The 12,679-nt window shown below is 34.6% G+C and overlaps 1 protein-coding gene across 6 annotated transcripts in view; it reads right to left on the reverse strand.

Annotated features, from left to right (window-relative positions):
• Nucleotides 1-12,679, reverse strand: part of GRIA2 (glutamate ionotropic receptor AMPA type subunit 2) — a 90,574-nt gene that overhangs the window by 4,054 nt on the left and 73,841 nt on the right. For all 6 annotated transcript variants that reach the window (XM_032186065.1, XM_032186064.1, XM_032186063.1 and 3 more), the window contains exon 13: nucleotides 110-357. In XM_032186065.1, coding sequence (XP_032041956.1) covers nucleotides 110-357 — 248 coding nt within the window. The remainder of the gene's footprint in view (nucleotides 1-109; nucleotides 358-12,679) is intronic.

A 12,679-nucleotide genomic window follows, 5' to 3' on the forward strand; every position in this document is an offset into this window, starting at 1 on the left:
TGAGAGTTACCTCATATCCTTATACAAACCATAGACATCAGTAAAGATACATCAGGGTAGGTGGGATACTATAACAACATGTAGCATATTGTTATACTATTCCACCCACCTTAATGAGGATCCTTTAGGTGTGGCGATGCCGTAGCCTTTGGAATCCAAATTCCCACCAACTTTCATGGTATCACAGGGTTTCCTTTGTTCGATGTACTCATTCATGGTTGACTCCAGCAAGTAGGCATATTTTCCTTTGGACTTCCGTACTCGAGCTACCCCTTCTGCTGTAGTCCTCACAAACACAGATGGTTCTGCACTTTTCATATAGGTCCACATTTTATCAAACACTGCAATTTTAGATCTCTGTGGAGACAATATGAAGCCTAATTAACTAATCTTTACGTAGACAGTGGAAGCATACGTGGGAAAATAGGATTATGTCATTTTTAGGCAAGTTTATTTACCAAATGCTGAAACATTGCAGCAGCTAAATTCTCTTTTACTATTAGCATCATGCTGTCATTGTATATATGTATATATATTTCTTATACATAAAGTTTTGAAGCAAACAATATTACTTCCATTTTATTAGAGGTGAGCCAGATTGAAAGATAAGAAATATATTCCAACTTCAGTAAAATATAAATCAGAAGCTCCCACTCAAACAAGATGATTATTTATTTATTTATTTATTCTTACTGTTTTTTTCAGCTCTCTGGAGCTATTTGTTATGCAATGAGAGGTGAGCTGAAATGTGTCAGTGGCACTACAAAACTTCAGATTGCTCCACAGAGGAAACTAACATTGCTGTGAAACCTGAAGGGAATGTTAATAGTGAGGCACCTGTTTCAAGGTTGTTACTTGTAATACTGAAAATGCCTCACAAACTCAGCTTGGCAAGCCACATTTTTCTTTCAGAAAGACCATGATCTAAAGTACATTTCCCTCACTTTAACCAATTGGTAGTTATAACTATAATTGGCAGTTATAACTACCAAGTGATAGTTATTGCTTAACCTGAAAATAGGAGAAAAACAACATTTGCTATCTAGATGTCACCAAAAATGAAGTACTGTTATTAATGAAAAAGCAGATAGAAAGGGTATTTCAAGTTCTTTCAAATAGGTTAAACAGGTTATGGTCAGTAACAGTTATTAATCATGTAAATACTATATGAAGCCGGATTCCTCATATTGTCACATACTATACAATTCTAACGAAGAAGAAAGCATATGTATATATCATCTCCTCCCATTTAAGCTGAGCAGAAAACCTAAGTGTGCAAGAATTTCACATTCCACATTAGTCTGATCAAGATATCTGTAGAACTAACAGGGGAGTTGACAATCAACCCTAAATTACTTTCTTAAAGAGACAACCTAAATCCATTTATGAAGTAGACAATAAACTACTGTAAAATGTAATACTATATGGCCTGTAACTCAGCGATTATTATCTTTCTAATTTGCTATAGAAAACCAAAGACCATGTTTTGTAGTCATCCTGTAAGACTTTATTATTGTATGTGTAAATTCACCAAATTTCTACTATAATAAAATGTATGAGAAGCAATTCTCCAACAAAGATACGAAGAACACCTCAAACCAGCAATTCTACTATGAATCTATCTTTAATCACACCATTTAAAAATAAATGAATCAAGTATAAAGGCATCAGAAATGCCTTCACCATCTCCCAAAGCTTCACTGTTCTCATGAAGAACAAGAAGTATCATTTTCCTAGACTTACCCTTATTTTTCTGTCCAGAAATTTTGCCTAGGAAGATTCTGAGGCTCAGGTTTCTCTCTAGTCTCCATACGTCTGTTATTATTTAAAGTCCTGGTAGTGCTATGAGCCACTGAAGGTTTTCTAACATCAAAATATTCCAACTATTACCAACCAGAATCTACATGTCTATCAGCACAGCTGAAAGTTCTCTTGATCTGTTGATCAGATCTGTTGATCTACGCATACTCAGTATACCCATTAATATCAAAAGGGTTGGATATACTCAGCATGACTAGAATGATTGAGAAACATAACTCTGTGCTGAAGGCACAGTGGATTTCTTGTATTCTTAGAACATCTGTCATATTGTGTATGCATTGTTCTTGTTCCATCCAAGACGATACTAAAATTTATGATTCTAAAAACTAAGGAAATCCCTAAAACAAACAAAACAAACAAGCAAACAAACAAAAACAAACAAACAAAAAAAAAACAAACCATTGACTTTAACAAGCCAGTTCACAATGTAAACTATATCACTATGTACTATAAGTTAGCAGTAAAAAATCTAATTTTACACTTTTCTCTCCCTTACCTGACTTACCTGATACATAGCTGGATAGATGGATAGCGCCTCTCAGATAGTAAGTAGCATTCCACACCTGAGAATTCCATCTGAAGATCCATGTCAGTTAGGCTATTTAATGTCTGGGCAACTCCATCAACATTACCACTTTATAAAGAAACTGTAAACCCTAAATGCGTTTACAGCAAAGTTGGTGGCTTTCTATCATCTGTTCCCTGTATTCACTTCACTGAAAGCAAAGCTACAAGTGTTTGCCTCTGCATGGTACTCAATATTCTCCTTCCTTAACACACTCAGGCTTGGAATGAGAAGTCCATAACCTCATATGAAGGAGCTCAATCTTCCCTGAGTTTTCATTCCCTCCACGTACCCTCTAATTGAACACAGATACTCCATCCCTTTCCAATCACCGTTAACACTCATTTGGCAACACACATCCAACTTCCTACACAGGATTTACAACTACAAACTAAGCAAGGGACATCTAGCTTCCAACAGTGATATAAAAACAATTACAGTGATATTTAATGTTCATAACTTGCTCTATAAAGGGGGAAACTAAAAGCTAGACTAATTTAGAATTGTCTTAAAGGGTTCAGTTCAAACCAAAGCAGACAAAATGCTTCCAAGTACCTGTCACCACAACTTTCATTACAAGGCATTTAAATCCCATGTTGTAGAATAGAAAAGGTTATGGTGATATTTAAAACATTGTTTTCTTATTGAAATAACATTCAAATACTACATAAACAAATATACTTCATTTAAGTTAGGCTACTGTCATGAATGGCTTCTAAAATTGACTTAACTGCCTTTGCTTCCTTAACTATGTTGCCTCCTGGTTTATTAAAATGATCTTTCACAGATGTATATATGTATGTTATAGATGTCTAGCAAAGTCTATTCAGCTTTCATCATTCAGCCTCAACAAAATGCAGCACCCCATTTCCTACTGTCACTTGACTGAGATCTGATTGTATCAGGTAGATGGAAAGGATGAGGGGAGTCGCACTACAGACCGAGGGGCTGGTGCTGGACATCTGAATAGGAAAATGCATAAATAACAGATTTCTCAAATGGTCAAGTGCTAAGAAGAAACCTCCCACTAGATGGCTCACAGGTTCCTTGCCATATCATTGAAGGTAAAAATACCTGATCCAGCAACCACAGAAATAAAAATCAGTAATGAAAAACATCACCAGAGATACTAAATAAAACTCAGGATTTGCCATGACTGCAGTCTTCTGCAGCCATGGACACTGAAAAGAAACATTACGATGGAATTCACACAGCTGATAATCTTAATCCCTACCTAGTCCTTGAACTTGTCTTGATTTATTAAAAAAAAAAAAAAAAAAAAGAAAGAAAGAAAAAAAAAACCACCATGACATACAACTTAAGGAATACTTGACTTCTAAGGTTTTTGGTCTGATTGCTACACAGAATACTTAATAGCAAGACTTTGTTTTCAGCACTTTATTTCCTTCACAATTTTTTTCCTTTCCAGAAGCTGTATTTTATATGAAAAGGCAGAATTAAAGGATGTAGAAAAGGACAGCATTCAAGACCTTTGCCTAGCATTCCGTGCATACATATGCATGTATTCAAAAGGTCAACATTATCTGCTTGATAAACAAAAGTATGCATGCTTATCCTGTGCACATATCCCGATTCAAAAACATTTTGAAATAGTATCATGCTTATTTAAATTTGGCCCATGTTATAATTCCTATAAAATTTATCTTCATCTCTTTAAACTGCAGTTGGAAAAGCACACCATCATCAGTAACAGTGGACTACACAACATGGAAACTGAATTCTTGTGAATGTAGGGTGCCCTGTGTGCAAGTCAGGCTTTTATATTTTCTTATATACTTTTTTTTTTTTTTTTTTTTTTTTTCTGGCATCAAAGAAAAAGGAAGAACAGCAATACTCCATTAAAAAACAAAGGCATGTAAACTCTCCCACCCCCACACTTTTTTACCATGCTATCCAAACAATGCAACCAGTGTAGATGACTTTATTATTTGACTACAAGAATATTGAAATAATATGCACTGTTCTTAATTAATGTGATTCGTTGCTATTACTACGTCTCTCCAGTGTATATATGAAATGTTAAAAGCTAATAGTACCTTTGTTATTACAATCATTACCAATATGTAAGCACACAACCCTAATATTCACAATGAACACTTTCTGCATTATTTACCATTTCTGTGAAAATACAAAATACCTAAGAAGTTACATGTTTTTTTTCTTATCATGTTACCTCTGCATGTCATGACTATGAAAATTACTATTATGAAGTACACATCCCATTTACATGTAAAATACATAAAACACCGCCTCCATTAGGAAACTCATTAGAAAATTAAGTTATGGAAAGCTTTATCAAGTTAATCGTGTATTTTGTGGGTCATCAGATATCTTTTCCAGTTTGTCATTCAAAGCCCTACTATTCTTAAAATGGGATGTTGTAATTAGCATGTCATTGACAGAAATAGCTTGTCAGACTACCAATGCTCTGCTAGGTGATGATCTTGTACTGCAAGAGCAAAACTTTAATTCTCAAATATGGTCTGTGTAAATATCCTGTTGACCTTCCACACTGAAGGACAGGAATCAATATTATCACTGACTACAACATGTAACAATAAATGAATCTTGCTAATTTAAAGAGAAAATCAATTCATACTCCCACAACCCCCCCCCCCCCCAAAAAAAAAAAAGATAATAAAAAGTCAAAACTGTTTTTCAGCCTTTTTAATTAATATTACTAAGTATTTTAGAATGCATAACTATTTATACTGGGTGGCTACTGAGAGTAAATAAGAAAACAAATAGAATGAAGGTCTACATTTTGTAATATACTAATAATTTTATTCTTTATTGGTAAAATTAATGTGATCTTCTTTAGATGCAGTTTTACAAGCTTTCCAGTTTCCCTAAACTAATTGAGCTACTTAAAGTATCTTTAATACGTATACTCCTATTAAAAGAATTGCAAACCATTATAAGAATGTATTCCTCAAAAGCCTACTTATAATAATTTGTACCAAGAATCCACGTATGAGAAGACAACATATGAACATGGAAGACAAAGGCCTTATGTCATCATCATATTCATGTGATTTAAAGAATTAATTGTTCAAGGAGGCTTGTCTTACAAGGTATGTTAGTATTAAAGTTTCAAGAGCATTTAATTGCTGTTAAAATACTTGCTGAAAGGACTTCTCTGAGATTTTTTATTAAAGTAAATTCAGTTTCAGTGGAATCTAAATTCCTCCACATCATTCAACACTTTCATAAAGTCAAAGAAGACTATTTAAATTTCATTTCATTAAAAACTCAGATAAATGTCATGCAAACTAATTTCTATGATGACACCTAAATCAATGTGTTGTTCTTTGAAGTGTTGGTCACAGGGAAAATCTCCTGTCCACTCCAAGAGCTAAGCCTACAAGGACAGCCATCATACTGCAGCATACATTGCAGTATCTACTACTACAGCTTTCTTACATGACTGTATTACAATTGCAAATTTTAAGTAGGATCTTGATTTGAGTGGGGAAACTGGACAACATAAAGGAAACAGTACATAGTTTAAACTGCAGAAAAATCAAAAAGCATCAGATTTTCCAGCCTCACGAGTGAAAGCAGTTGGAGAAAGGAAAGTATCTGCCGTGTGGTGGGAAGACAAAGAAAGACAAAAAAAAATCTAGGTATAGAAACACGATCTAAATGCATAATTAAGTTATTTTTATGTAACGGAAGAATAATAAGTCATGCAAATGAGGGTACAGAAATCATCAAAATGAGTTAGATGCAAAACAAAAAACTTATTGCACCTATATGGGGGTGGTGGTGGTGGAAATAAGCTAAATTCCAAAATACAGAAGCACTTTCTTAAGAAATAGCAGATTTTGTAGTAAACTGCAGATGCCATTACGGAAGCCTAGAATTAAATATACTGTACTTCAGAAGAACGAAAAACCATTTAAAGCAACTACAGCTCTTTCAGTTTGAAGTACAGCATGCCATGCACAGTTTCAGATCACATTTCATAATGAAAACATTTGAAGATAGAAATAACCTGTATCTGTAAGAAAATAAATTGGGTTGATCAAAATGTATTAAGCCAGATAATGAGAAATTATTTATTTGTTACATATGAGTAGTGAAAAATTCTGAGTGCTTCAGTGATAGAAATGAAATTAAACTTTCCAATTCAAAAGCATGGTCCAGCACTTTGGGACCAATAAGAAAATCTGCAATAAAAAGAAAGCCTTTCACTTGTGTAAAAACAACACAAAAAGGAAGGTAAATCACCATCTATCAGCAAAATGATTACCAGCAAACAGTTTGATACAACTGGGGGAAAGTCATTTCCAGAACAGACAGGGAAATATTAGTGCCTTTGTGCAAAACATTGCTGAGATCTCAGCTGGCATACAACGTACAGTTCTGTTCACCCACATTCAGGAGCAGTTACTTTGAACTAAAATATACACACAGAAGAGTTATGAGATGAACAGGCAAATATCTGTCTTGCAAATCAAGAGTTGTTTTAGTTGATGGAACTGAAAGCTTAGAGGAAAGAAACAAAACAAAACAAAACAAAAAGAACAACAAAAAAACATACTTGCTCTGTACTAATGCATCAGGAAACTAAACACTAGGAAGAAAAATATTTAAAATATATATATAATTAAATGAACTATTAATGTACTATAACATGACAGGATATAAAAACACTCACACTGGAAAATAAAAGAATGTTTCTAACCATCACAGGAGTAATATTATGAAATTATCTGCCCTTAGGAACAGCACAAGTGAAACAAACTTTAATATTTATTTTAATGAGTATATCAAGTTATAAAATAAATTACACACCACTGGAGAATCTTCAAACTGCACTGCTGTAAATTCATTGTACCCAGCAAAAAATTATCTTGTGCAGAGCACAGCCTGGTGAGAACATCTAAAAAAACTTGATGAAAACTTGAAAGAGAAGATCAAGGAGTGATATATTCCTTTCATCAGACACAATTTGTTCTTATCAACAGGAAAGGAAAATTATACTATACAAGAATGCATTTTCTTTGTAATAAATATTATGAAATAATAATTCAAAAATAAGCTGAGTAATATACAAAACAAAGTTTCTGAAGCACTACAGTATTTGGGTCAACAGGCTTGCTGAACTGGATGCAGCAGGATGTGGAGTAATGTGGACAAAGAAATAATTTTTCCTAGATAATAATATAGTAAGATGCAAGGAAGTGTTCATTAGTTCATTCTTTATTTTCAAGTGAGTTTCTGGAATGGCCTAAATTAATTCTTTTGTGTGTTGCACAGATTTAAGGACTCTGAAAACCAGGAAAACATAACTGAAAACGTCTAGAGGGTCTGTCTAGAGGGTAACCTCTTGAACCCTCTAGACCTCAAAGAAAGTACAACCATTTTTTCACTAATATACTTTTGGATGTAAATGAAAGTCTGTCCATCATCTCAGTACTTCAGTGAAGGGCCTTTTTCTTCTGTCAAACCAATTAAAAACAAACCAATATTCTCTAATCGTATCTCCTTCAAGGACTCATGACATGTCAGTTCTATAGTCTCTGCCTTTTCGTGTAGAGATTACAGCTGATGACAGAAGTTACATATGATTTCACAACTGAGATTCTTTAGTCTCCATCACCTCTTGAACGCTTCTATGGAGCTAGTCAAAATTTAACAGTGAAATATGTTCTGTGTAATTCTTCTGTATCTCAAACAATAAAAAAGGAAGTTGAAGTATGATTCATAATTGTTAACCTCTACTTTCACTTAAAAAAAAAAGTCTTTTTATTTTCTCCCTGATTTTAGAGTTTTCTTGTGTATTTTTAGAAGCTTGAATAATATCTTGTCTAAAGACAGGTTGAGGTTCACAGACTGCCATATGCTTTTTGTCTTTTTTAACAACTTTTTGTAACATGATTATCAACTTCAAAAGTTAAAGAACTATTTCAAAGTACTCATAAATCTAGAAGCACTAGACTGTGTTGAAGATCTTCAGAAAAGACAAGAATACTAATCTTCAGGCCAATTTTCTTTGCCTCCCAAAAGACAACACTTTTTCACAAGAAATGACTCAGGGGAAGAATGTCAGCTCTTCTAATGTTTTCTTCTGGCCTTTCACTATGAAAAGGACTTCTTTATAAAACAGTATGGATTATTATACTTCCATCATTTTTTCCATGACTAACTTTCCATTCCAGAGCTCTTGCCTCCTGCTTACTCTGCTCAGTGAAAGCTAAGTAACAATTCTTTCTAATGGAGCAATTCTGCTTGCTTTTCATTTGACAGAGGAACAATTCTTAAGGGCTACCAAAACAGAACAAAACAGATTGGTCTGTCCATCTCACACTGTTGGTTTGAACATACATAAATATAAAAAGTTTTTAAATAAAACTATTGTAGGCAGAGAGAAAGTAAATTAGTCTCATACTGCTCTGCACATCACTTCTTCTTTTTGAGATGCCTTCTGACCTCACAGACTATTTCCAATTCATCCTTTAAAGCGATAAGAAGGTAGAATGACTGATTTCATTTTTTACCAGTTTTATACATATTTCTGATGAACGATGGGCAAGCAGCAAAAAGATGACTGAAGTTTAAAAGAAATTAGCTTTGTGCCATTTTTGTTTCCTTTTGGTATTCATTTTCAATAAGCTTCCAAGCACACAGAAATCATGGAAATGTTCTGCTGAACGTTAAGCTTGCATACTTACACAGCTGTACTTCGTTTCTTTCTTCCACTGCTGTAGTCCATAAAAATTCGGCATGAAACACTTAGGAAGTTAACACACACACACATTGCCTTAAAATTAATTTCTGCAGTGTTAGGTGTGCAGCAGTCTGTCTTCTTGGGTTAGTGACTTTTTTCCCCTCTCAAAGTTCAATCATGTATCTTGGTTAATACAGACATGAACTGCCTTTACAGCAGCTGCTCAGAAATCACTGAAGGTAAAAATACTTGGTGATTGTAGATAATGTCAATAGTACATACCGGAGAGATGAAATTCCACTGACCCACCATTTTGCGCTCCATCAAGTAGTATCTTCTGTCTGACAACTGTAGAGATGATGCAAGTGTACACAACCAACTGAAACGATCCTTGTATCTTTCAAGCCATGCTTTGCAGTCCTGTTCATGTAACCATTACAATCCACATCTGATTTGAGAAAAACATGTACTTCTGGAAAAGCACAGCCACACACAATTTCTTCAATGTTTTGCCCGTTACTTCAGGCTGTAAACCCAGGAGAAAATGCAACCACAATGAACTACAGATCTTTATTTAGGTTTTCAGTTGCACTAAGAACTCTAAAAGTACTATTTGCAAGACAGAGCCACTAGTAAATAGCAGAAGTGACAAATATCCCTCCTCAGTAAAAGAACTCTGAAGACTTGGATTGTACTTGCAGTCCTGCTAGTAGCAACTGTTCTAGCATTTACAAATATAGAGAGAGTTAAGAGACCTAACTCTCAGATCTCTAACTGATCTGCCATTGAAGAAAATTTGTGCCTATAACATTATTATTATGAAGTAATATTTTCCTGCTGATTTTTACTCTCATTACCACCCACCCCCACACATCCATTTTTTTTTCCCCCCTCCTTTTAATACTCTTAAAACCATTACTTCTGTGTGGTATTTTCTACACAGGATATACAAAGCTTCTGTTTCTTGTCTTAAAGCAGCAGCAAGAACACTGGACTACAATTCCTGTTCATCCTTTTTTCTCAGTTATGATTCTTGATTCAGTGCCAACTGACGCTCTCCAACTAGTGTATGGTCATTACCTGTAAAGTTAGTCAGTAAGTACCTCAAAAAACATAAAGTGTCAAGGCAATGCAAATGTCTTTGGTCATGAGTGCCAAGGCTATTATCTCTGAGTCAAGTGATATGGACTAGCTTATATGCATACTACCATACTGTCTGTAGGTTGTGGTGACCCACTATTTCCTCCACCCGGGATTTTCTAACCTACACCTGGATTACTCTGTTCACCCCACATTGTAGCCGCTGGTGCCAGACATGTCCACTGCAGACATGAACCAACATGTATTTAATATAGGTGACTAGAATCCTGACACAAAAAAGCTAATGTGACAACCCTGACTTGCCCAGGCTAATGTAACATCTCAAAAAGTTAATGTTATTTAAGCATTCACAGAAGCTGAACAAAGATTTGAACTCAACTGTTTCACTTACATATATTATATATATACATATACATATATGAATATATACATATATACATATATGAATACATGAATATATGCATATATTCAGTTATTCAAAACAGGAGTTTTCAGCTAAGTTTAAACATTTAGATTATTGCCAAGAACTGCTGTTTGGAAAATAAGAAAAAAAAATATCCTTGTGGTGAATTATTCCATCTTAAAAACAGCAGGTAACACAAATGAAGCCCTTTACTCTTCAGAAATACCTTCTTCACAGAGAAGAACAGAAAAATACCATGGTCTAGAACAATAACTTCCACCAAATCAGAATTGGATGAAATAAATTCATTTTCTTTTTCTCTCTGTAGGAAGAAGTCATGACGGAGGAATAGGGAAGAACAATCACTAAATGCCCGCAACACATTTTAAAGAAGACAGAATATTGTTTGGATTCATCTAACATCAAATACTTCTCCAACAAATCACTCATGATTCATTCAGAAAATAAAAATGCTTGCCAATGAAACTCTGAAAGTCAGAACAACAAATGTATTCATAGATATTCATAGATATTGTAATCATTCTGTAGATATTCCAGGAAAAAAAAAAAAGTTGAAGACAATGTCGGCAATTATTTCTTCTTTTCTTTTAGCAGCTGCTGAATTTCACCTTACACAGCTGACAACAGGTAGCAGATAGCAGGCTACTGCTATCCAGTAACAGATCTTTCTTTCTCATTTCTGGCGTACTTCACACTACTTATCTAACCCACCTGCTGCAAGGCATATATGCACACTGTCTTTAGCTGCTCACAAAATTGAGCTGAGGTGCTGCCCTGTGTGATATTCAAGTTTTTATCTTTCCGTAAAATTTGTCTATGAACATGGAAAGCAACCCAAAAACAGTGTGTTTTTTCTGTACTGCTTCACATCCATGGGTACTGGATTCTGTCCAATCTTCTTCATCAAAAACTGAAAATCTCTGAAGAGAGTCAGAGTGAATTAAAATGAACAACTCCTGTGTAGTAAGCATCTCTGCATAGCTCATGTAACCTCCTTTATATTTGAGTTAACTTGAATTTAAAGTCAACATATAGTTACATGTTGTTCCATCTGCAAGTATTTGTAACAATTTTGGGTGCACAAAAACCAAAGTCAAATGCATAACCTTCAGAAAACTGAGCAAGCAATTTTAAAGAATGTTTTCTTCTCCATTCAGTATTTTAAATTGTTCTTGTTAAGCAAATCATTAAAACACGTAAGTAATTCACATTAAGAAAACTATAACATTCAAAGGTATCAATGGTTAAATGCTTTTTCTACAGTAATAGCTTCATCATTAACCATTATAACTATTTTCCTCATCAGCTCACGTATTTCAGTGGGACTCCAGCATGTCAGAGACACCCTGATACAGAAAAAAATAACAAAACACCACTACCATCACCAACAAAACCCACTATGGCCTCACATTCACATAAAGTAACTCTTGTGCCTGCATTTACTGACTCAAAATTCTTCAAGCTAGAAATCAGGCATAGATGTTTATTTGTTCTCCAAAATGACACTTAGTTCACAATAAAGATTAAACTTACTAAACAGCAAACACTGATGAGGAAAGCATTATAAGGCAGTGCTAGGCACACTGACACTCTCTTCTCTTTGTTTTCTTACTTTCTCATCGATAGTAGTGCTAGTAAGGTGTCACCTCTTCAGCTCTGTTCTTAAGAGACGACAATAATAACCAATCTTCTTTCTCCCTGCCCTTATATATATATCACCACATGCAACATCATCTTGCCAACCTATTGGTCCCACTGGCTGAAAAAGAAAGTGGTTTAATGCTAGCAAGAATCAAATAAAAGGTGGTACCTTTTTAATGTTTTCTTATGGTACCACAAAAGAATCAGAAGCGTTTTCTCCTGCTCTCAGACTGAAAAGCAGATCATATTGTTGAAGAGCCAGAAACCTAAGTTCTTCCTTGAATACAAAGTACCAGACAATTAATCTTCCTCATCTTGATTCTGTCTTTCTTCTTCCCAAATCTACCTTTACCAAAACAGCTCAGTTGTCTGGCATTAAACGTGCTTCTTCAAAACCTCTCAAGTTTTGAATGTGCTGTTTACTTTAGCA

Source organism: Aythya fuligula, chromosome 4, assembly GCF_009819795.1.
Source record: "Aythya fuligula isolate bAytFul2 chromosome 4, bAytFul2.pri, whole genome shotgun sequence".
Lineage (NCBI taxonomy): Eukaryota > Metazoa > Chordata > Aves > Anseriformes > Anatidae > Aythya > Aythya fuligula.